This window comes from Balaenoptera acutorostrata, chromosome 2 (genome assembly GCF_949987535.1).
Source record: "Balaenoptera acutorostrata chromosome 2, mBalAcu1.1, whole genome shotgun sequence".
NCBI lineage: Eukaryota > Metazoa > Chordata > Mammalia > Artiodactyla > Balaenopteridae > Balaenoptera > Balaenoptera acutorostrata.
This window is the reverse complement of record NC_080065.1, coordinates 15,612,791-15,638,524: the sequence shown is the minus strand read 5'-3', so window position 1 is coordinate 15,638,524 and position 25,734 is coordinate 15,612,791. Positions and strand designations below refer to the sequence as shown.

Below are 25,734 nucleotides of genomic sequence, written 5' to 3'. Positions count from 1 at the left end.
TCGCAAGACTAGATCATAGAAGGCACTGGAGCTTCCTCCTTGCTCTCTTCTTGGATCACTTCCTGAGAGAAGCCAGCCGCCATGCCACAAGGACACTCAAGCAGCCCCACGTGGTGAGGAACAGAACCCTCCCACTAACTCCCAGTGAGGGACTGAGGCCTCCTGCCAACAGCCAGGTGAGTGTGCCACGCTGGAAGTGGACCCTCCGGCCCCAGTCACGCCCTCAGATGACTGCAGCCCTGAACAAGATTCAACTGCAGCCTCCCGAGACCCTGAGCCAGAGCCATACAGTTAGGCTGCTCCTCAACTCCTGACCCACAAAAACTTAGATGATGTTTGACGGCTGAAGCTGCTGTTTTGGGCTAATATACTCCCAAAGGTACAACTCACCTGTTCAAGGCCACCGGTGTGTCCCACCTGGTTGAGATGGTTCCTCAGCAGCTGTCCGGGGTCATTTGACGTATCCCGAGCAAACAGAAGCACAGAGAAAAATGGTACTTCCTTTCCCTTCTCTTTATCATCATATAGTTCGATGGCTCTGTTTAGCATTAGAAATTTTACAGCTTCATAGAGGCTGTACTCCTCTTCTTCATTCGTGAACAGTTCATCACAAGCTATCTGCCTTGCTTCGGCAGTTCTCAGTTCAGCCAAGCCTGTCCACTGTAATAAGAAAGTTACATAATAATTAAATTGTTGTTCTAAAAGTCCCTGGTAAAATTCCACACGATGAGCACAAAATTATTTTCAGAATAGGCAGGCGACCATGGGTCACGTACCAACGCTCAACGCTCAAGCTGCCAGCTCAAACAATGGTACTCTTTAGACCTCACAAATTCCTTATTCAGTTCTTCCTGCACTAACGTGAAACAAAAGTTTAATGCACTAAGGAGAACTCTAGGGCCACGGAATGGGAATTTCAACTCCTCTATCTTCCCAGGCAAAGAGATCAAACCGGTCAATCAGAAACACTTACAGGAGAGCTAACACGTGTGTGTGAGGCCTGTGGGAGACGCTGTGAAGGGAAGCTGAAACTACGACTCCCCTTAAGGGGTTTACGGCAGCCGTTACCACCCAGAAACTCCAAGCCAACCCTCAAACATGGAGACACACCAGGAAGATGGCGGGGTTTCCTGAATATCTGTTTACTAAACTTACCCTTCTAACCTCTTAAAGATACACTTGAGTCTCAAATGAATAAATGCATTCCGGAAATTCTTACCGACTTCTGATTAAGAGTAAAGCAGAGGATCAGGTATTCAGCTAACATAAGCAAACTCTTTAAGTGAAAAAGAAAACCCTATAAACATATGTGCTTTTAAGTTAAAGTGAATGAGGGTAAGAGATGCCAACATAAAACTAATCCTTACGAACGACCAGTAACTACTGCTCCTCCCAAAACCGTGAGAACTTTAAATACAAGAGTAAGTGTTAACAATCATGACTGTGCCACCGGACGCGCTCCAGTATTTGGGTGGCAAGCTGGAACACCGCACATTTTCCAGAAGGGGACCGAGCTGGCAGGCGAGAACGCAGCTCTGGAGTCAGAGAGTCAGGGTGGAATACAGGCCTTGCCACCCAGCAGCTGGTGGCTTCTGCGGGGCCTCCGTCTCCTCGTCTGCAAAGCGAGGATACCCACAGCAACGACACCCAGGGGGTCGTGAGAATTAAACAATGTCTCATCAAGCGTTTAGTGTGCAGCCTGGCACATACAAAGTGCTGGCGATGCCGGCTCAGAGGCTTTTTTTTTTTTTTTTTTTGGCTCAGAGTATTAATGTATAATTTTAATGTTATTACAAATTGGAATCACTTAACCATGCCCCCAAATGAGGATCTAGTTACAGTAGGCACAGCTAATAAAGCAACCTCACAAGAACTTAAAGGAGTTCTAAAGGAAACTGTCACCAGTGTCTGAGCTGAAGAGCCTTCCTGTTCACTCCCACAGGCCCGGAGCCCCGTGCTCGACCCCCTGCTAACCCAGGGCCTGGGCAGGTGCAGGTCCCCCAGCCCCCTTGAATCCTGCGCTCTGCTCCAATAGGCAACGAGAACAGATCCCCTCTCTCCTTCTCTTGCTCCCATTTCTTTATCACTAGTCTTCCTTCGACAGTATAGTTTCCAGTACACATTTCTCCTATTTATAAATAAAAACTAGGCTCCAGGAACTCAGGGCCCTCCACTCATTCAACAAAATATTTACCAAATGCCTATTATGTGTCAGGCTCAGTGCCCGGCGCTGGCTGTAAAGGAATCGACAGGACAGTCTCTGGTGAAGCTGAAAGTCTCATGGGGGCAAACCACAGTCAAGTGAACAGATCAACAACCGGGGTATGTGCTGGGGGAAATCTTGAAAGCCGATGCCTGACACCTCCTTACCGGCCTCCCTCCTCCATCTACAAAGCCTGGAGCAATTCACAGGCCCTCAATCCAGGGTCCCTGGTGAGGAGAGCTTTTAGGCTGTTCAAAGGCCAGTGACCCAGAGGTCTGTGTGGGCCAGTGTGCAAGCAGGATATCGACCCACATAAGGCAGCGGAAAGCCACAGAAGAGGGAGTATTTAATAACCAAATCACTGGGAATCAGCAGACCAAGTTCCTCCTCACAATTCTGTTTTAGAAAAACCCTCAGGACAGTTGTCAAAAGACAAGTTATTAAATCTGCTTCACTGGAAAATCATCATGAAAGAAAAGAAGTCTAATAAATATGGACAGAATCTTAAAACATGAACATAATTGGGAAGAATTTAATAAATGTGAATTCATTATTACTGATAATCCGTTAAGAGATATGGACTAAATGATATCCCTGAAACTTGCCAGAACTTAGAAGAAAAGACTACATTTGTACGGTTTCCTTTAAACAAAGTTAAACGTTTCATTAAACACATCATCTCCTCCGAGAATACACGATGTTGATATTTCTTCATTTTACCGAACACTTCATAGGAAGTGTTTGTGTTCGTTTAGAATTATTTTGCCTAAAAACCAGCCATGAGCGTGTGGTAATCCACTGAGTGAAGACTAAGAAATGGTGTGCTGGGGCACTCGGGAGTGAGAGCTTTGCACTTATCACAGAAAGGAAACTACATGTTCCAAACCTTCTTCCTCAGTAAAGTGAGGGACTCCTTAATTTTATCAACCAGGGCCTCGCTCTTCCCCTCAAACTTCAGTCCAAGCTTCCACTGCTTGATCCAGCTGTATTTGCTTATGAGTTTTTCTGGTAACTAGAGTATCAAGAAACAGAGAGAGAGAATGTTAACATTCCAGAAAGGCCATCACACGATCCAAGCTATAAGAAACAATGAAGCCTACAAGACCTACCTTCGTTTCCAGAATTAATTCCTGCACATCTGTCTGGGTTTAGGACGGCGGACCCAAATCTGTAAGTCAGGAACTCGGAAAGACCCACCCTGAGGAGGGCTTCTACAGTGAAATGGCAGTTCTGGTTGAGACCCAAAGGCACAATGTACCTGGCTGGCTTCCAGCCGCGGGGAGGAACGTTCCACAGCACTTTGTAAGGGTACGTGAAGGCAGTGTCCACACCAGGTCTTCGCGCAAACCACCCAAGCAGCTGCTGGGCTCACTGGTGCCTCCCTACCACTCCCTAATGCCTGACTCAGGAAGGCGCTTTGGGCCTGTGAGATGGTCCAGGATAGGGTAAAAACCTGTTCCTTTCCTGACTAGGAAAATAAAACCTAACTTCTGATATTTACGCTATCATCAAAGTTTTCATATTAAAAAGAAATAATATGGTATCTAGTTTAACTACTCAGTGTAGTAAGATAAAAAATACAACTGAGAATACGACGCAGGGGTTAAGGGAGTTGCGATGGGCTAGCTCGTTAAAGAACTGACAGCCGAACTATTATTTTGCCTGTTTCCTTTTTTTTTCCTGGAGCGTTTGCTATTTTGTTTTCCCCTCATCATCAATAGAATTTGGAGTCTGAAAAGCAAGCTGGGACATAACTGGATCGATGTCAGCATGGGAACTCAGACTTTCCCAACAGTCCTGGAGAAATCCATATAATTAGGCCGGGCACAGGCATGTCCCTTCAGTGCTATAAAATGCAGAAAGGAAAAAAGAGTTCACCTCCAAGTCAAAAGATCATTAGAGAATAATTAATTCCTCCCTAGAACCGGAGTTTGTTTAACAGTTATAATACAGTTTTAAATGAGGCCATGTGTTCAGTTCTCCTGGAATCTAAGGCTCTGAAGACCCTTTCATGAATGGGAACTCCAGTTTTACCTTCTCTTTACAGCAGTCATGTGAAACTAAGGTGGTTTCATCTCTACAAAAAAACAAAACCACAATAGGGACGTAAATTCCTCTTCAGGTGGTTACCACAATGATGGTGTTAATGGGGGGGGGGTTGTGTTCTCATCTTATTATGATGACAAATGACCACCTGCCCAAGAGCAGCCCAGCTCTGTGCCCACACTGTCCTACATTTTAGCAACATGTGGGCAGTTCTGCTGCAAACTTTCTATCAGCTTCTCTGGTTTATCACCAGACTCTAAAATGCCCTCAAGTGGCAATAAGCTGAAATCACAACTGGGCACAGAGAAGTGCAATGAGCAGAAAATACTAGCTACGCAGATGTGAGCTGGGAAACGGGGTGGAAGGAAGCCCAGAAAACATGAGCATCACGTGACATTGTGCATGTACCTAAAAAGCAGGCACGATACTCAATTACTCAAGAGACCCCAAAGATCTAACTACACAGAGCAAAACCCAAATAAAAGTCCATTTCCTCATTCCTTCCATGCATGGGCCAAAGTATTGCTGGAATAATTATCAAGGGCTGTATATGCTGGGAGCTGTGGAGATCCTGGAGAAAGCCCAAAACTGAGGTGTGAAAAGAAACTACGAGGAAAGAATAATGGAGCTGAAATTCTTTACTCAGATGAAAAAAATGAGTATAGCTTTAAATGCTTTCAGGGGGTCATGACACATACAACACACACACACAGCCATTCTTTTACACACACAGAGACTGGACTTCTGTTAGGGTAAGAGAGACGTAAAGAAGACACAAAATTAAAAACAAGAAACAATGATGGGAAACACTTAATAAAACAGGCAATTAGCTTACGTGTAATTTCATTTGTGACTGAAATATAAAAACAGCCTGTTTTCTCTAGCAAATGTCCATAATTCTCGAAATCAGCACCATGGTTAAAGGGATAGCAAGTAACAAAAATGTGGCATCCCCAAACTGTCTCATGAGTTCTGATATACAGTCTATCCCACCCTAAGCAAGCAAACACTGTCACAGGTCCCACCCACTCAGAGACATTCTAAAACTATGGAACCAAAAGACCCCTGCCCCGAAGGATACCACCTCTTGAGGACCCGGCTGCTGCCCAAGTTTAAGAACAGCCAGACCAAGCCACGTCCAAGGTCAGGGTCAGGGTCACGGTCAGATCACCCTACTGCAGTCAAACACAGAGACTAGGATCTGGACCGAAGGAGGAACGACAGACAGGGAGCCAAGACATGATGACAGGAGGTGAGGGGCGGCCGAACTGTCAGACGGGCCATGAACGAGCAAGGCCAGAGGAGCTGAGCAGCACAGGACGAATGGCCTGGGCCCTCCTCCACTGAGCTCACGTTAAGGGGAGGGTCTCGGTCTAGCGCTCCTATTTCCCTTGAATCTCCTGAAACCAAGCGTGTTCTAGGAGAGAGGGAAAATGGCAAAACGCTACAAAGACCATCTCTCCGAATGTAAACGGAAGCAGACACAGCCAGCTACAGGGTGTGTAGCTTCTCTGGGCTCACCGAATTCTTGACGGAGTGCAAGCTGAGGTCAAGGGATGTTTAGCACAGCATGCAGCCTGCAGGCTGGGCCGGGGCTGGTTCTGAGTCTACAGACTCGCATACAAACTCAGGTGTCCCAGGACCTGCCTGATGCCCAGTGCTGAAGAGGTGGGTTTCTACAGAGCCTGGGCAGTTCAGGAGACCCTAATAATGCTGAAACTAGGTTCCCTCCAACCTGCCTGCTGAGAGCAGCCTTTTTATGTCCCCAGAATTGGTCAGTGCTCCAAGGACTTCTAAAAGCCCTGTGGACACCAGGACATATGCCTGTCACTGGATGCAGGGTAGTGGTCAGAAGAGGCCCTTGGCAATTCAGAAAGATCAAGGATCAGGGGAAACTGAGACAGACTTATTTGCCAGATAGTTATTGTGTTTAGAACAGCGAGCCTACCCCATTTTAAACCCCATAATTTATACCAACTTGTAACAGCAAGCATGGCTTAATTAACATGACAGCATACAAGTTATTCTGATTTAGTAGGAAGATGGGTAGGAAATGGGCACAGAGACTTTCATACCAAAACTCCTGTAAGACCTTCTTGTTTTGTAGAATAGAGTTAAGTATCACCTGATCTGCTCGTCAGGTGACAAGCATCAGGTGTTAACGCTCTGCTTGTCATGAGCGTTAACTAATATTAAGACGTCTCCTTATTACAGTTCACAAGTAGTCTCTGGTAACAGAGAGACCCCCCTTGCGGGGTGAGGCGGTCCGGGTACCCCACCACCACGGTGCGCCGCCGGCTTCTGTAGGCCTCACCACCCGTCGGTATTCGTACTTGGTTCCACCCCAACTTCGTCCAGTCACGCTGCACCGCCCTCTCGCTCACTCATCGAGACCCTTGTCAGTGTGGACCTTCCGACAGGAGACCAGGCGGAAGGGCCAGAATGAGAACAGGGATGGAATGCCATCCACAGGAGGCTGTCTGAGACACCTGGGAGGCGGTTAAAAACCAGTCTGGTCAAGTGCGACTACCAAGTCTGTGTACCCCTTCCTGCACTGGCACTTCAAATGAGAAGCGTGTGGTGCATCTGTCACCCGCCCAAGACACACAGCAAAACAGACCCTGTCAGGAAAGTGCTCACATCAAGGGAATCTGCTGGGGGCTGGAAAGTCAACACAGGGACAAGTCTTCTAGTTGGATGAGAGCAAGAAAAGTTTAATAAACTTTCATACTAAACTCACGATCAGGTATGATGTGCTTTTTCTCCCTGACGTGGGCCTCTTGGCATTCGAGAAAGGTTAGGTGACAAAAATAATACCACTGTGACCAACTAATTATGCTCCCAAGAGAAAAACTCTACTTGTTGACTGATACATACAGAAAAGGGAAGAAATTAGAAAGAGTACTTGAGAATTTCCGCATGACTCAAATGAAGTCAGGAAAACCACCTTAAAGCCCCCATTGCTCATACACGCAACGTGCTCTCATACCGATCAGAAACCAAGCACAACCTACCTAGACTATTTTTAATTTGGCAGATAACCTTACCCAAATGTATCCTGTTAGTAAAATAAAAATTATGCTTTACTTTCATGGAGCGTATTCTGTATGTTTAATTATGTAGAACACTACTTGCACCAGAGTTCCTTGGAAAGTTAAAAATTCAAATTCATTACATCAATTAAGTCCATAAATCTAAGCAGCCCCTTAAAGTAAAAGGCTCAAAGGCAAACAGCCTAAAATTGAGGAGGATTTTATGTCACAATCAATAAATAAAGCTATGGTTGTCAAACAAAAGTTAAAGCAAAATACAGTGAGATCACCCATGTCTGCTTCCCAAGCAGTGTCTCATGTCCACAGGCATGCTTTTGACTGACCAACAATTCTGAAATATTTCAGTACTAATATATGTCTAATTTGCAAAGCTAAAAATAGCCTAGTGTATCAATTTCTTTTGCTCCTTTCTCAAAAAAAACCACAAGCTAATACTGAGAAATCTGCTTAAGATGACATATCTTTGGGACTTCCCTGGTGGCGCAGTGGTTAAGAATCCGCCTGCCAATGCAGGGGACACGGGTTCAATCCCTGGTCTGGGAAGATCCCACGTGCCGCAGAGCAACTAAGCCCGTGCACCACACCTACTGAGCCCGTGAGCCACAACTACTGAAGCCCATGCGCCTAGAGCCCATGCTCAACAAGAGAAGCCACAGCAATGAGAAGCCCACGCACCACAGCGAAGAGTAGCCCCCGCTCACCACAACTAGAGAAAGCCCGCGCGTAGCAACGAAGACCCAATGCCACCAAAAATAAATAAATAAAATAAATATAAACTTATATAAAAAAAAAGATGATGTATCTTTGGTTAGAAGAAAGTATCTTTCACAGGTATTGTTTAAATAGTTTATACACACGTGCTTTGATACCAGTTTATAAAGTAGATAATCACCTGAGAGACAGGTGGTATCCTCCACCCACTGATCCTGGTTTTGCTCTTTGAGGGTATGTGATACCCCGTCCACCTAACAGACCTAACTGGCTTAACTGCCAACGAGTATCCTCTAAAAGTCTTTATTCTAGGCAAATACCCCAGCTCCTTCAACTGTTCCCCAAAGCAGATGAGCCATGTCGGGCACACTCCCACCTGTACTGAGGGTACAGGCACAGAGCTGCACTCGGTCCTCAAGATGGGATCTGACCAGCCCCGTTCAAGACAGGGCTGTCACTGCCTGTGTTTGAGAAGCGTTCCTCTTAAGACAGGGCTTCCTTATCACTGCAGGCATCCCACATCAGTGGGCTCGTACTGGGCCTGCAATCCATTAAAATCCTGACTCTTTCTTCCCCCCTCATAAGCTGCTGGTAAGGCAGATCTCCCACAGCTAGCACTTTGAGTTCTGGTTTGGGGTTTTGTTTTAATACAGACACAAGATTTCCTATTTTCTTCCAAGTAATGTCATATTGTGAGTTCTGCTCAATCGTGCCTGCCCACCAAACTCTTTTGGGATATTCTATCATCCAACCTATCATGACCTCAAGCTGATGTGTGTCGCAGATACACGACACACTGATAATGTGACTTCCTGGGGTGCAGATGTAAAACCTTAAAGAGGGCCCGGCAAGGGACACAGCCCCTGACCCTCACCTCCCCTGGCTGAAGGCAACCATCTCTCTTCTAGTGTTGCTGCCCTGCCGCCTGCCAAGCCAGTTCTCCTAACACTCTGCAGAGGGTGCTGCTTCCCTGAACTGGAGCTAGAACCACAGGAACCTGCCTCCTCAAACCCCAGCAGGTTCTCAGACAGTACAATACATAGCCCACTTGGTAGAGACTCCAATACCGAAGTCAAACTGCCCTAAGTGCTATGAACAAACCCTGAACACCTGCTCCCTAATTCAGCTGACGCACTGAAGATATTTTATCACCCTCCTCTTCTGGGGAAATATCTGTCATTTTTGGTCGCTTTGCTATGCAAAATCATCTCAGCCACACAAAACTGAATAAACCCACACACTGACGTCACACCACAGACAGTACTAGCACATGGCACAGGGCAGAGAAGGGGAAGTCTTTCTCACAAAAGCGACTGGAAACATTGCAGACTCAAACCTGCAGCAGCAGCGTACCAGCGTGAGCTCCGGGTCCTGCAGCCAGGAGGGCAGCGCGGCCGGCTGGCTCATGGCCTGGAAGAGCGTGGCCCTCAGCGCGCAGTAATTATCTCCACGGACTCGCCTGATGGAGGTGAATTTCTGAGACACCTCCTCGTAGCCCTGGACAAAAGCATCAGAGAATTTTAAATGGTCATTACTGACTTCAGAAGAGTGGGGAGAATTTTATTCCGGTGGAAAAAATGTGCCCCCAATCACTAGAAGAACGGAAACAAGACTGGCTGAGTCTTTCATGTAAGATATTTGAATTCTTTTTTTAATTAATCAAAGGAAATTAACAAATGTTAGCATTGTACATAGTATCAGCATATGTAGCAGACGCAACATACTAGAACATATAAAATAATACACCAAGTACTACTAAAACACTAGTCACCCCCAAAGTTGGAGTTATATGCCCCTTAGCAACCGTTGTTAACATTCACTTATTAATAACCAACATTCTGAAGGCTTTAATCTGTGTTTAGATTGACCCTAAACTCTTTAATGAAGAGACAGGAAGAAAAGAGAGATGTACCCAGCTCGTATCTCCATATTAAAAATAATACCCCCAAATCCCAAATTTCCGTGAAATACATAAAAAAACTACATGCTAGGAGGTGCCTGGATAAATTGTTAGACTTTTTCAAAAAGCGGATTTAAGTGTCATTCTTGTTCAGCCTGGAAGTGAAACAAGGAAATGAAAATGCTCAGTGACATGCTCAGTCAACTCAAATACAGCCATCCAAATGGACCATTTTGAGCATGCCCCCCAAAAAGGACACCATCAAATCCCAGTGACCTGGTCCAGGGACCCAGATGACTGAGTTCTCCGCTGGACACTGCTCGGGCATCGGCATCGACTTCGCGGCTTCCCCACCTCACTCGCCCCCGACCGGGCAGACCTTTCGCTAGTCCTGCTCTTCCGCAACAATCACTCGAAACCCTGCTTCCTACCCACACTTACACAAAAGAAGAAGTGTCGCCCTCATGGGGTGGGCACCATGTAGACAGTCATCCTGTGTCCAGGCACTGCACCCTGTTATTAGTTGTTTTCAAGGTTCAAGTCACAGGACGATGTTCTAAGTGGATATGAAAGTACGTCTTTCCAATAATAAAGTTTTGAGAGTTGCATTTTTATTCAGTGGCCCAACCGTTGCAATGTAAGGGCCCATCAAGCAGACTCATGCCTGCTAATATGCACCTCTTCCCTATGGTGAACCCCTAGTTATCCCGAATACTCAGGATGGCTAGTTCCATAGCAACTGTATCTTTCCAAGTGTGTAAAAGAATATCCAAAACAAAACAATTAGACAAATAAGGACTAAAAGATAACTGAGATCCAAGCTGTTATCAGGCCCAGAAATGCTCTAATGACTGCCACGGGTCCCGATGGGATGCTTTTCTAACTGGTGTGCCTGTGATTACCTGGTCACCGAAGGGTCCAACTATAGGGTCATATCTTTACCTCAAACTGAAATCATAGAGGAATGACTTCAGCATGAGTTCCAAAATATGGACACTTGGATAACTTAGTAAACATCTTCAATCACAGGCTTTAAGGTGCCAACTGTTAGAAGAGATCCTTTAAAGAGACTGGGATCAAAAAATAAGGTTGCAAGTCAGTGTAAGCATTTCTGGGGAAGATGAGAAAATACAGTTTAGATACCTGGCCTCTGGTTATCTACTTTGATACAGAGCTGGAGGTCTTTACAAAATCTACGAGTAGCCAATATGCATATTCAGCAGATGGCCACACAAATCTAAACGTTCTTAAGCTCTGGCAGGAACTGAGAGTCCCAGGTATGTCGTGATCGAGCTCTCTAATGAGTGCCTGAGACACAAGTAGTCTACAGTCCAGACTTGCCGGAAACAGGGCTGACACTTGCTCTCAGAGCTTCAAAAGTGGCAGTGACATTCGAGTACGGTCAGCCCATTTCAGGGCAGGCATGGGCAGCTGAGGTGCCTGATGAAAGGGGCACAACATTTTCCACAAAATGAAGCTCTGAGGACAAGAACAAATATATTCAAATACTTAACAATTTTAAATCCTAAACAGTACAGTTCTAAACAAACAAAAAAACATTTTTAAGATATTTCTATCAAACATGACAGGTCAATATCTCTAACGTGCCAGAAGTGCATTCAAACTTGTAACGTAAATAATCCCAAGAGAAAAATAAGTAAAGGGTATGTATAATCCATAAGTTACAAGAGGTGGTAGAAGCGTTAGGGTGAAACTGCCATTTCTGTAGCTCGGAGGAAGTCAGATATGGCCACGCCTTGAACAGCCCGGGGTGCCGGGGTGCGCGTGTGGGGCGCAGTTGGACCGCTGGCCCCCAACTCTGTCAAAAACCCGCATGTAACTTTACAGGCGGCCCTCTGCATCCATGCGGCATGTAGTGCTGTAGTCCATATTTAGTGGAAAGATCTGCAAAGAAGTGGGCCCAAGCAGCTCAAACCTGTGTTTTTCAAGCGTCAACTGGAGTAGCAACTTCAATCTACAAAGGAACGCTGGATTCAGGATACATTTGAGGGGGAACCAGTAGAGTGTGCTGCTCGACCTGCTATGCAGTGGGAGTGGGTCAAGGGGCCTGACTCGAGCAATGACCCAACCCAGTCATAGCCACAGCAGGACCGTGTCGTGGGAATCCCTGATGTCCCACAGCCTTGGAAGGACTACCTTAGGGTCACCAATCTATGCAATGGGACTGAAAGGGGGACAGCTCCTGGGATGCCCTAAATCAGGGGTCCCCAACCCCTGGGCCACGGACCGGTACCAGTCTGTGGCCTGTTAGGAACCGGGCCGCACAGCAGGAGGAGAGCGGCGGGCGAGCGAGCGAAGCTTCACCTGTATTTACAGGCGCTCCCCATCACTTGCATTACCACCTGAGCTCCGCCTCCTGTCAGCATTATGGTGAGTTGTATAATTATGTCATTATGTATTACGATGTAATAATCATAGAAATAAAGTGCACAATAAATGCAATGTGCTTGAATCATCCCGAAACCATCCCCCTCCCCGAGTCCGTGGAAAAATCATCTTCCACGAAACCTGTCCCTGGTGCCAACAAGGTTGGGGACCGCTGCCCTAAATAAAGGAAGTAGTTCCAGATCCCTCTGCTTAGAAGGTACAGGAGAGTCCAGGCCCCTAGAACTGGAGGACATGGAAAGAAACCTGAGTGGGGACAGCAGATGTATGAAGTCTGCGCCTTTTACCTCACCAGGCCAGAAGGGCAGTGTTCCCAAATGACCCCAAGAGGACAACCAATGGCTGGCCCAACCCTGAACAGCACAGAGCCGTTCATGTGTTTTCCAAAGAAATCAAGTTACTGAATAACTGATTATGATTCTATGTTAATACTGTGACTCCAAACAAGTCCCTTATCTTTGGAGCCTGTTTCCTCATCTCTAACGTTAGAACACCAATAATTACATAGTCTAGTGGCAGTTGTCATAACTAACATCTAAAAATACAAAAGGACATATTAAGTAATTACTTATGATAGACTATTGGAAAGACTCAAAATGCGTGCATCGAGGCATCATACCTTTTTCATACATGTTGCTTTTTGCGTATTTCCCCTCCATTCTTTTTTGCAATAGTCCATGATATCCATTTCAGGAGCTACACTTAATCTGGGTTCTGTTAAAGAATAAAAAAAAAGGGGGGGGGGGGGAGGGGGAAACAATGAAACAAAGCAACGTCAGAATAATGGTACTGCTATACCTGAGATTTCCTTTCTCGCTCACTGCAGTCCCCCAAAATCCAGAATTCCACCACTGCCTACCACCTGGTCCAGACCTCCAGCACCTCGCTCCTAGATGACCACCGAGGTCTCCCAGTGGGCCTCCCCGTCACCATACCCTACCAACCATTCTCCACACGGCAGCCAGAGGGGTGCATTTAAAACTGAAGTCAGACGCTACCCACCGCTGCTGGGCTCCAAGGCCTCCCATCACACTCGATTCCACTCCCTTACTACCCACAAGGGCCTCCTGCCCTGGCCGCCCACTGCCTTTCTGGCCTCAGCTCCCACCACTCCCCACACTGACGGTTCCTGCCCTGCCTGCGTGGCACCCGCTCCTCACTCCCTGAAGGTCTCTGCTCACCTCCTGACACTGACGCCCGATATCAAAAGGTCACACACACCCCTTCACTCTATTTCCCTTACATGGTTTTGTTTTTCTTATTGGCACTGATCAACACCTGACATATTTCTTTTTCTGCACCCTGCCTTCCCCACCCCTACACAGACACACAGACACACACACACACACACATACACACGGCACAACATGAGCTCCCTGAGGGCAGGGGCTATGTTTTGTTTCTCAGCTGTGCCCTCAGCACCCGTAACCACACGGACCCAGGTGCCCATGAATAATGTTCAAATTAAATACGCAGCAGTCTAAGCTCTGAGAAGATACATCTAATGATTTGTAATTTGTTTTTTACATCCATTATACAAAGAGATAACCCCTCTATTACAAAAGTATATTTAATTGTCTTTATTTAGTTATATCCTGCCTTGATCCCAAAAGTCTATAAACTGTTGATAATCAGCCAGAAATTAACGGAGCTCTCAACATTAGTTGAACCACAGACCTTGTCTGACTCTAATAACACAATCCCCCCAAATTAAAAAATACAACTTATGATCAAATGATATAGCAAAAAAATGGCCTTTAAACTTTCCTTGTTTAACATATGAGGTTTGAGATGTGATTTTGTGGCATACGCATATGCACGCACATGCGTATGTCTGTGTGGATGTTCTAGGAAGAAAGAGAAGTAAATTCCCAGGCATCTCTTGACTTCCTTTTTAAAATACTGAAGAAGTAAATGTTAGCAAAGAAATCAGGATATACACACAGAAGTACCTGACAACATATCTACTCAGGAGGAAGTTGAACACAAAATAAAGATGTTATATTCAGCTCAATTCAATAAACACTTACTGCGTGTCTAGTATGTGCCAAGCTTTGAGCTAGGAACGGGGGGGTATGAAGACGTTAAAGCCCCAGATTCTGTCCTGAATGTGTTTAGAGACTACTGAAGAAGAAAGGACCACAGGTACTCACCACGCAGGGTGTGACGGATGAGGGATGACTGATGGAGGAGCCCAGCAGGAGCCCCTAATCCCTGTTTGCAGTTCAGGTAAACCAATTTTTTTTCAAACACAAAATGTAAGAACCGCCTGTTTTAAAAATCCCATGGTAAATCCTTTCACAAGGAAAACAAACCTTTTATACAAAAGGGAAAATAACACATATACAGATAACAGATACATTTATCTGTGGCATAAGTCAGGACTGGCTTAAAGGTAAAACAGACCCCTGGGGCATAATACATGGAGACCACAAATACCACCGCTGCAGAGCCAACCCTCAAATACAAACCAGTCATTGTTTGAAGTCAATAAACACTGTTTGAGTGTCTATTTAGTGGAGGGAAGATTTCCCTTTTATCGCCTTCTTACTCACCTCCCCGCAAAGCTTGAGGAACTACAAATGTCCAGAGCTGAGGACACTTCTCGGGGCACGTTCTGCCACGAGGCAGAGCATGCTTCCAGCTCAGGAAGGGCCTCCCGGGAAGAAGGTCCAGCCTTGCTACTCTCCTCACTTGCAGTCCTCTTCCTGTGTGCACCAAGACAGGACCCGGCCCCTGGTCAGGGAGGCAGGCCACACCTCAGGACTGAGGGGAGAAGGCAGGAGGCTCAGTGGGCTCAGAGGCCAAGCCACAAGCCACAGCCCTGTGCTGAATCAGAGGTCCGCGTGACACGGTGAGGGTGGAAAATGGGCACTCGCAAAGCGCTAGCATCCGAATTATACTTTCAGTCCCGTCCTGCTGCCATTCTTTGGGAGGAGGGCTCCAACCGCCACCGCGTGCTGTCCTCCAGGCTAGAAGCTGGAGACACAGGACAGGCAGTGCCTGACCGCTAGCGGTTTAAGTAGACAACAGTTCCTTGCTTTGTTTAACTGCATCCAACACAGACTGATTAGTGTTCCCAGGAAAGAACATTTCTAGTGGCAAAAAATCCCCACAAAGACAAACACTCTCGAGAACACAAAAAAACACAAAGGGGGAAGCTGAAAATCAGAGTGGCAACCAGAAGCCAAAATAACCAAGAGGTCTGTTCCTTAACCACCATATGGTGACAAAGACAAGGATTCAGACTCTCAGAGGATGGGAAGTTAAAACTGAACCCCTCCAGAACGCTGGGACTCTCAATTGAGAGGCTAGGGCAAGAATCGCAAACTTTTTCTCTGGTGGGCCAGAGAGCAAGTAACGTAGGCTTTGAGGGTATAAGGTTTTCTCTCACAACTACTCAACTTTACTATGCGTGAAAATCACCATGGGGGACGTGTAAACCAAGAAGTCCCAATAAAACTTTATTTACAAAACCAGGTGCCATGTCAGATTTGGCCAGGGAGCTATAGTTTGCTGACCCCTGGGCTAGGTGAAAAAAACCTTTTCACTAACAAAGAGAGAGCACAAAAAACTCTCTGCCTTGGCCTGGGCTCTGACTCGGGGAGAGAGGAAGCCTCCCCGGAGAATTCATAGCCACGGGCCGGCTCTCACACTGGGACAGGGTGTGACCTCACACTAGCTGCAAGACCCTGGAAGCTCAGACCCAGCAACTAACCTAACGTGGCCCAAGGCAGGTGACTCCCCGGGTGCCTGGCAGAAACAAGGCCAAATTCTCTCACACTCAAGACAGGCTGCATAAACTCTATACAGATACACAAAAGCTGAGCTTAGAATTCAAACTCTGAAGAAACAAGAAATAAGGAAAAACAGCAACTGGCATAATTAGGCCCTCCAGGATTTTCAGATAATGGGATTATCAGGCCTGAAAGAGTATGTTCAAAATGCTTAAAGGAATAAAAGAAGGAATAAAAACATGAGCAAAGAGCAATACACTACCAAAAAAAGACCAAGCAAATTCAGAGGGAAAACAGAACCTTTCCAAAAAAGAAAGAAAAAGAAAATATTTCCGAAAGAACTGTCCTGAATGCAACAGAGGCTGAAAGTCAGAAAATATCTGAAAGGGTGTGTAACAGAGGGACCTGGATGACTGAATGAAAGCTAGCAAACACCTCATTAGAGCTATGAAAGGAGTAAGTAGAGAGAATAGGAAAACGGCAACATTCAGAAAGATAGTGGCTGAGAATTCTCCTGAACTGATGAAAACTAGCCATCCTCAGATTCAGAAAGTAAAAAAAAATCCCAAGTAAAATGTTTAAAAGAAAAAAAAAAAAAAATCCATACTTAAGAAACCTCAAGGAGAAACTGCAGGACACCGAAGACAAAGAGAAGACACAGAAAGACAGACTTCCAAGGATCGGACTGACTGCAGTACTTTCAACTACAACAGAAACCAGAAGACAATGCAATAAGATCATCAAGAAAATTAGAAAAAACAAATATTCATCTGGGGTTATTCAAGAAAGTAAAATAAAGAAATTTTTATATGGACAGAGCTTCCACCAGAGGCACTTCCATAGGATGTTATTGCAGGAAGGGCCATGAACCCAGGAGGACTGAGATTCAGGGTATAAAGGGATCCATTCTGACCTCAGACTAAAGCTGGACAAGGCCTCAGACAAGGCCCCCTGAAAAGCTAGAGCACCTGCACAGGCCCTCCCTGGGGGGCAGAGGAGAATTCCAACAGAGAGCCTGCAGAGAGAGCGAGAAAGCAAGGGGCTGCTGCACACACAGCAGGAATGAACCATGGCTGAAGAAGCACTTTCTCCTCAGGAATATGAGCGCTAAGGACTGAATCCGCGGTGAATGGTGGGCAGCTGCAGCAGGGGATTCGAGCATCCTCTGAAGGTTATGGGGGACCAGACCGTGACAAATAACATCTCCCTCGGCTACCACAGTGACGAGTTCCACCAACGCCTTGTGAGGAAGACTCAAAAATTACCATCAAAGACCCCACTTTGTATCTCTTGTTCCTAATTACACGTATAACGCTGTGCTAACCATACGACAAACAGGAGCTAGTTCTTAAACCAGAACACACACATCACACAAGTGGTGCACGAGAAAATGCCACCTGTGAATCACCTGTGGCATACCCCCAGATCGGAGCATCTTCACGGGGCTCCCGCACGAGGCTAGCAGGGAAGGAAGCGGGCACTTCTCCACACACAGCCCCGCCGGCCGCGCCCCCAGCAGAGGCTCACCCTAGCAGCCGTGGGTCCACGGGTCCTGGTGGGGTGAGCAGAGCAGGCACGACTGAGCAGAAGCATGGACACAAAATCGTGAAATGACGGGAGAATTAGTGCTCTCAGTCCCACGCCCGTTCTTCCTTATCAGTTCATCAAATTCACACGGCCTTCTGCACGCAAAGACCCGGAGAGCCGGCTTCTCAGTAAGTCCTTCCACTTGAAATGAAAAATGCCCTTCAAACCCAAACTCTCCCTCTAAGAATATCAGGAAGTCAAGAACTGAGAGAGAGTGGTGTCAAGAGATTAAACAAAGCCTCACGGGTGCAAAAACCATATGAATGTAAAGAACGCAGGGGAAGTATTTGTATTAAAACTGTAAAACCTCAGGAAACAGTATTCCCCAAACATCCCTCAGCAAAATGAATAATCCAATACAGATAAGACCACACGCATACGCATGTTTCCTAGGAAGTACATCTCAATATTTCATGGAAATGGATATACCGATGTAACTGCATTTTCTACTATAAACAGTAGGAACTCTATAAAGAAAACAATTCCAAACATACCTGATGACCCTCTTTCATGTATAAGTAATTCTTTCTCCTTTTCTATTTCATCCGCCGCACGATACATGTCCTCCTCGCTGAAATCATACCAAGTTAGACATTTCAAAAATGTGTTGCACTGACATGTTCCCTCTTATCACAACATGCAACTGCTGAAAACATTTATAAGACACGCAAAGTTTAACTTTTTCACATTACATGATGACAGTCTGATAAAATATGGGTCTTTTATCGTAGACTCACGTTTCTAGCATTCCAATTCAGTATTTTACTTTAAATGAGGCACTTTACACCACTCCACTGGCTGCACGGCTCTGAGGCCATTTTAAATGTAACGTCTTTAATGCCTCACGTGTGTAAGCATCTTAGCACGCACCTTATCAGTGAAGCCATGCCATGCTGGAGATGGTGCTAATAAAAGTATACAGGAGTGCAGGCCAAGTGCCAACCTCAGTATGTCACAAGCAAATTTTACAAGAGCTACTCTAAAAACAAGGATAGGAGATGTACAAGTCCCCAAAGCTACGAAACCTCCCTCAGGCCCCTCCTGACCCCCGAGGCCCACACGCAAGCAGCCACCCGCCTTCTGCCGAGCACAGCCCTGGCACCCCGCACACTTTCACTGGGACTTAGCACAACGGCTCCCAAAAGAGTCTCTAGGCTCCTTCAGTGAGTTAACAAGAACCTACTAAGTCCTGGAAAGGGAGAAAACCCCACTGGGTGCCAGACAAGGATGAAAAACGGGACTTCTGAGTTTTAAGATGCCTCCTTTTCCCCTCAAGATACACCACCACGTGACAATCATGGGAAAGAGAAATGCCAACTCTATCTTTGCTGAAACCACAAGACATGTGAAAGCCCAAACCGTCCAAAAGTGGAAGAACGGGTAGGAAGGGACGGAGGACAGGGGAAGCCTCGAAGCCAGTGGAGGGGCATCTGCTGGAAGGGAAGACCAGTACACCCTGCAGGGCCCCAGTAAGGCTCAGGAACTGGAGGTGCCAAGTGCTTCAGAGGGTATAGGAGACACCCAGGGCTGAACACAAGGAAACTGGCTGGTGTACATACACATCAGGAGAGATCAGACCCCCAATTCCCAGTACTCCCTCCCCGTGACAGCACACCCCAACTCCTCACACGAGACAGGACGCTCCATGCACACTGGACGTTGGACACAGGAAGGAGGAGTTACTAAGGAACTAAGTGAGTGACTCGAGAGACGTACTCACATCCTGGATTCCCGCAGCTCCCCAGCTCCTCGTGCATTAGCCCAGCCGGAGGAAAGAGGACCAAGTGAGAGGGAGCAAGAGACAGAAGAAGGGCCGCTGAGAGAGACAGACTGAGCTGGGAACTAACATACCCTCCACCCCTCTGAAACCCTTCAGTGGCTCCCATATAAGCCAGGAAGTCTAAATCTGGACCCATCCCACCACTCTAGCTTGTATTCTGTGATTGCCCTACACACACCCACACTTCTGTCCAAATACCTGACCGACCCTAGCCTGTGCTTTCATACCTGTGCTTGGCTCCATCCATGCCCCGGCACGAGTGGCCTACCACCTACCACCTCAGGGCACATGCCGTGTGGGTGGCCTCGCTGGGGGCGCCATGGCTGGAGTCACCCAGGGTTCAACCACTCCTCACTAGCCATACGTATAACCGTGCAACTCAAGTGACCACACTTCTCACCACCTAAATGTGTCCACCTGTAAAAAGGACAGTAAGAGCGCTCACCTCAAGAGACTGCTGTGAAAACAGACACATAAATACTTAGCACTCAAAAACGTTAGCTAGCCTTATGAATTTTCATGCTACATCCATTCGTGTAGAGTAGTGGTAAGATCATTTCTTATTCCTTTTTTCCTTTTCTTCTCTCCACGTAAAGGTGATGGGGCGTGTGTGCCTGTCTTTTTTAACGTTGTGAGGTTGAGGGGACATACTAGGGAAAAGGTACTTTCCATGTGCTCTAACCCCAGTGAGATTTCAAGTAACAGGTGTGATGTCACCCATGGAGCCCGTGCCAGGGTTAAAAGCAAACAGAAACCAGACTCGCAGGGACTATACATCAAACGCTTAAAATAAAACGTGACTAAATGTGTTAAGGTCTTTTTTCAATAGTTTAATGTTATCTTTTCGCCTCCTTCCTAGCTTTATCAAAGAGGAGAGAAATTCTGATCCTATAAAACAGGCATTTAAGTGAATCATTTTCACAGTATCATTATCAGAAGCATGTCTTTGAGGAAGCCACTTCCCTAATCTTGGCCTCAGTTTTCTCATCTTCAAAACAAGAAGACCAGACAAGATCTAAATGATCTACATGGTTCCTCTTCCAGTTCTTAGTTCTAACAGACTATGCATCTATTCGCACTTCAAGCGAATTCTGTGGCTACGGGCAGGCATATTCGCCTGCACTCTTGTCTCTTTCCTTTCTAATCTACAAAATAACCAAAGTGCAATGGCAACACCAGTGCCCAGAGGAGGTTCTCTAAACAAGCATCTCTCTGCACAGCTGCAAATACAAATTCCGCCAGACCAACAGGAAAGGGACGCAAAGAGGTCAACAGGAGAACTAAATGCAAAAGGAAGACAGAGCAGAAAGGGAGATTACTGGTAATAGAAATGCGGTGACTCAAGAGATACAAAAGAAGTAAAGCAGAAATTGAGGAATGGGAGGCCCGGAGTATATTCAAGTTACCTTAGCCACACTAGATTTCATTCAGATTCCCTGCACAAATGTTTGCCAACTTCCATGGCCACCAAGGACATGTGGCCAAGGACATTTGCTAACTTGCCAAGGCCACCAGGGAAACTATAATATGGCTTCTAAAAGCCACTGTATCTCCTTGGAGAGAAGATAAGTTAGAAGTTCAAGCAATAAAGCTCAATCAATATGATCAGAAAATAAGACATTTAACAGCCAAAATGAAACGTTCATCCAATATAAGGACCATCAACTGGAAAGTGAGAGAGGTGTGTGAAAGCAAGAAAAATTAAAATAATTTGATTTAAAAAAATACTTCACTCAATAAACTTCTGCTTTAACTTTTTTAAGTATCAAAATATTAAAGCTGAAAATAACAACAAAAAGAAATTATATTTAAAGTTGGGAATCTGAAATAGCTAGAAGTTTAAATTTTTGTCATGGGAAGGGAAGACAGAGAAACAATGCAAGGAAAGGGGATATTATATGATAAGATAAAATCCTTGATGCTGACCAGTTTCAGAAATCGGGCAATCTTTTGTGTGTGTCAAGTTGGGGTGGGGATGAGGAGTGTCCACCATTTGGCACAAAGAGGCCACTGAAGTCCACAGGCTCACGTGATCGCCACAGCAAAAAGTTTCCTTCTAGAAGACATGCCCATCACTAGAGAAGTAGTAAAGAAAAGTGAAAGTCTTAAATGTTACTTGATTACTTGGGGACCCTGGCATGTGAGTCATACTCAAGTACACAATTGAGTTAAATTTTAAAACCAAAATGCTAATAATTCCTACTTAGAAAATTATTAGTTTGGTACCATAATGTTACTTTAAAGTATTTTCAAGCTCCCATTTTCTCTCAGAGATGAATTATTTTACTCTCAATATTAAGGCAATATATACCATTGAGTAGGTTACATGACATTGTCTACTAAATTATAACCTTCCTCTTGCTCTTTTCAAAGACCTGGATAACAATAAATGTTTGAAAACTTAATTTTAAAATGCTTACTACATGTAGACAAAATTACACTACTCCCCAAAACAAAAGCTATAAGCTAAAACCACAGGGCTCAGTGAAGCAGAAGACATTTCTGTGAAGCCAATTTTTCAATTTCGGATACAAGTAAACACATGATATGAAAAAGTGAATTCTAACATAGATGCAAAGCTAACAAGACAGCACTTTAATCACTCCCCGTACGGATCATTTGCACCAAGCTTCCCTTAGTTATCTAAAAAAGCTAAACTGAGTATGACTCTGCTCAGCTCTCTGGACTTGAACGCGGCAGTTCATGCTTAACCTGGCCTGTCCTAGAAGACTAATGGCCCAGGCAGTGTTGCTGAAAGTGTCAACCACTGTGACACCATGCACCATACCACACAGGCACAGGAAAAGCAAAGACCACTCAACCCAGCCTTTCTCCACCTCTCAGCGGTTGTAGAGATGAGAGAACAACACATCAAATGCAGGAAAGTACCGGCACCCAGGCTGAAATTCCACCTCGGATTTGCAAGTGGACTTTCCATGACTGGCTCGGGCTACTCCACGTGACTCCCAGAGGTGTCTGGGGACAACCCAGACACCCTCAACATGGAGGTTTCTCAGGCATCCCAGCTCTGAAGCAGGTTCTACACCCAGGAGGGGGAAGGGGCAGGAGGGAGTCGCTGTTACCCCATCAAAGACAGCCCCCCCCCCGCTCCCCGGGGCTGCTAAGGTGGCTGGGAAAACACATTCGCACAATAGCACATTTAGCAACACCCGAGGACAATGGCTTCACAGTTTGTCGTTCACAGCCCTTCTGAGAATCCACAGCTCTCCTCAGAACCTAAGTCCAGAAAAACATACACGCATAATTTTGCCTTCCACTTCAGAGGGGTACACAGACACACCATGCTCCCCACTACACACAGCCAGCCTGTGGACCCCAGATTCAAACCCTGTCCCACCATCAGGCAGACAGAGAAGGACCACGGAGTAGTCTCACTTCTCAATTCCCTAAGCATGTCTAGCCTGGCCACCAACCATGTCCCAGAACCATCCTGGTCCTCAAGGACTGTAGTATCAGCTTAGCTAAGAGGAAGAAGTGACACAGCATAAGTTTCAACCGTGTGGGTCAGGTGAGCAGGGGATGGAGTATAGGAGACCTGCTGATAGGAGGAGTGAGGAAATTTCCAAAAAAGTCAACTGAATCTGGTCTGACCTAATACTTCCTCAAAAGGGACCCTGAATCATCTTGTGAGCCATCCTTAGGGCTTGTCCAAGGGATGTCAGCCAACCACAGCTCTCAAGTGAACTAAGAAAAAAAGGAAAGAAAGGAAAGGAAGGAAAGAGATTTAGGAAGTAGCTTATCCATATGATTTTTACATCTTTCTTCCCCACTATTTCTCTCCCTTGCAAAACACAGTGAGCTTAGTCACAAGGAATTGGTGTCCTACAGTACAGCCTGTAGGAAATGAGCCATCCCTTCCCCTACCCTTCACTGCACCTCTCAGAGTCACAGCCCGAATGTACAATATAATGGCTACAAAAGTTGGGCTGTGATTTGTATTCGTAATTTCTATCCACTGAATGAATTAAAATGACTCTGCGGGGTATCTCAAAACATCTGCATTTTATGGTGTTTCATATTTCCAGATGCAAATATTTTACTCAATTCCTGTGCATGTCAAACCTAACTCTCTGGGTGGGAAGAAGGGATTTGGCTCCAATGACAGAACAGCACAAGATTCAAAAACTATTTTAGGACCTAGTTCAGGCATTACACTATTTATTTATATCTACACTCAACTATTAGGCTGCATATATCATCATGTAAGAATTGATGTGCACACATTATACTGCAAACTATATAATGGCAATGTTTATATGCTGCAGTACAGTTTCTCTAGCCCTTAAGAAAATATCAGAGTGCAATGAGAAGTAGCCCCACTGCCCCATATAATAAACAGGAAAGCCCAGAACATAAGATATGATGTTCAGAAGCTGATATTTGAAGTTATCTTCACCTCCTTTCCCTGGCTCCCCCTTGTTCTCTTATGAGAGTTAAAAGAGAATGAGCTCATCAGAGACAACAAAAATAGGAAGAAAAAGAAATTAAGCTAGTAAATAAACAGCAAATTGGAATATCTATTCCAGAAAAAAAAAAAAGTGAAGTTTGCATGATTATATGTCATGTTCCTCTACCTAGTTTTGCTGAGGAAGCCAGAAAGACATGGGGGGAGGTCCCCACCCAGGCATCAGGGAACCTGGCCCTGAAACCTACTCCCTGTGCCTCCCTGGCCAAGCTGCACCTATCAAATCTGCAACTCAGTTTCCTAATGGATAAAATGACAAACCTAGGCTGGGTTGTTTACATTCCCTTCAGCTCCACGCCCATAATTCTACTGACAGTAGAGAGAAGAGGCACCTGTGCCACAAAACCTTTTCGCCAGGGAAGAGTGTTCCTTTTGCACCATGACCCATTTCCCCAGGTGCTCAGACTCCAGGAACCACCTCCAGTAGAAAAGCTTGCCAAATAACTCTGTGTATGTGGGGGACCGTGGTTCGGACTTCAAAGTTTCTGCATCTCCCAGGAGGGCACGACACAGCTGAGGCTGAGAAGCAGCATCTGAGGGCCAGGGCCGCTAGGTGGGAGCACAGCTCAGACCACCAGGGCCGAAGTGAGGTAGCAGCAGTCAGCCTGGAAGCTTCAGGCAGGAACCAGCACGGGCTGGGAAGGGGCAGAGGCAAAACCACCCCCATGCCCACCCCAACTTTACCCGCTGCAGCGTCTCAGGCAGGGCTCAAACCCAGGGAGCAAAACTGCAGACACATCTGCTCACATGGGCTCACATCTGCACACACACGGGCGTGCACAGTGGTTTCAATTAAAAAATAAAATAAAAGGCTACTATTTAAAAATCAGGGGAATTCCCTGGAAGTCCAGTGGTTACGATCTCTGGCGGGGGAACTAAGATCCCGCAAGCCGTGTGGCACGGACAAAAAATTTTAAAAAATAAAAGTGAAACACCTGGATGTAATTTGAAAATAAAATAAAAATCAGGACGTTTCAAACAAAAGTCAGAATATCTGGAATCTTCTATAGGCTGGAACCTAGTGGACCCTGTCCCCATAGGACTCAGCTCTCCAGGAACCCATGGGACACCTGCCTAGCTCCTGGGGGCAGGAGTTTGAGACCTCCTCCTCTAAATCTTAACCCATTAAGTGTGGATAACACTATCCCAAGGGGCTTGGGTGCTCAATGAGAAGGTCAAAGCCCACGATAAAGAGCCATGCAAGCGAGAATTATTATAATACATTATCTGCAATAACAGCTCCCCCAGGACCCCTTTTTAGGAAATGGGGGGGGGGGGGGAAAAGCACACTTTCCGGCCAATTAAGATCTCTGTCAAACTGGTTACCTGAGTACTTTCGTCAATTTTGGAATTCCAAAGGCATTTATATGTGACTAAAACTTGAAAGTGCAGAAAAGTTTCAGCCTTCAAGTTTATATTCTGCTTCCACCCCTGCCCCCAAATCCTTGCAGAAACTATAAACTCTTCCGATGTACGCAGCCGCCTTTACAGTTCAATAAGGAATTGATCTAAGCAGCACTGCCTTTCGCATTTGAAAATCAAGGCGGTTGGGGACATCGAGTTAAGCAGCTAACGGGCAAAAGAATTGGGGCAGACTCCGTCCAAAGTCTGTCCAACAGGTGGGACGCTCATCAAGCGCAGACTTGCCTTCCAAGAACAAACAGGTCGCGTGGCTCAGCTTTCCTGGGGTTGTGACAGCGACAACCTTAATCCCTTCCCGCGACAGGTTGGGGGGAAGCGCTAATGGAGTGAGTTATAAGATAATATGCTTCTGGAGTCTGTTTCCCAAGTTGCTGGAGATTTCTTTAGCTTTAGAGCTATGGAA

General features: G+C 45.9%; 1 protein-coding gene across 4 annotated transcripts in view; it reads right to left on the bottom strand.

The window, feature by feature from the left end:
• The window catches only part of OTULIN (OTU deubiquitinase with linear linkage specificity), a 30,198-nt gene that overhangs the window by 3,914 nt on the left and 550 nt on the right, over positions 1 to 25,734 (bottom strand). Inside the window, exons 1-6 of one of the 4 annotated variants that reach the window (XM_057541130.1) lie at positions 21,350 to 21,498; positions 18,138 to 18,214; positions 12,939 to 13,033; positions 9,367 to 9,510; positions 3,090 to 3,215; positions 391 to 660 (exon numbers count right to left, since the gene is read on the bottom strand). In XM_057541130.1, coding sequence (XP_057397113.1) covers positions 391 to 660; positions 3,090 to 3,215; positions 9,367 to 9,510; positions 12,939 to 13,033; positions 18,138 to 18,204 — 702 coding nt within the window. In that variant the 5' untranslated portion in view covers positions 18,205 to 18,214; positions 21,350 to 21,498. Of the gene's footprint in view, positions 1 to 390; positions 661 to 3,089; positions 3,216 to 9,366; positions 9,511 to 12,938; positions 13,034 to 18,137; positions 18,215 to 19,363; positions 20,808 to 21,349; positions 21,499 to 25,734 lie in introns of those variants that run through there. The other 3 variants (XM_007188246.3, XM_057541128.1, XM_057541129.1) reach the window with 3 other exon arrangements.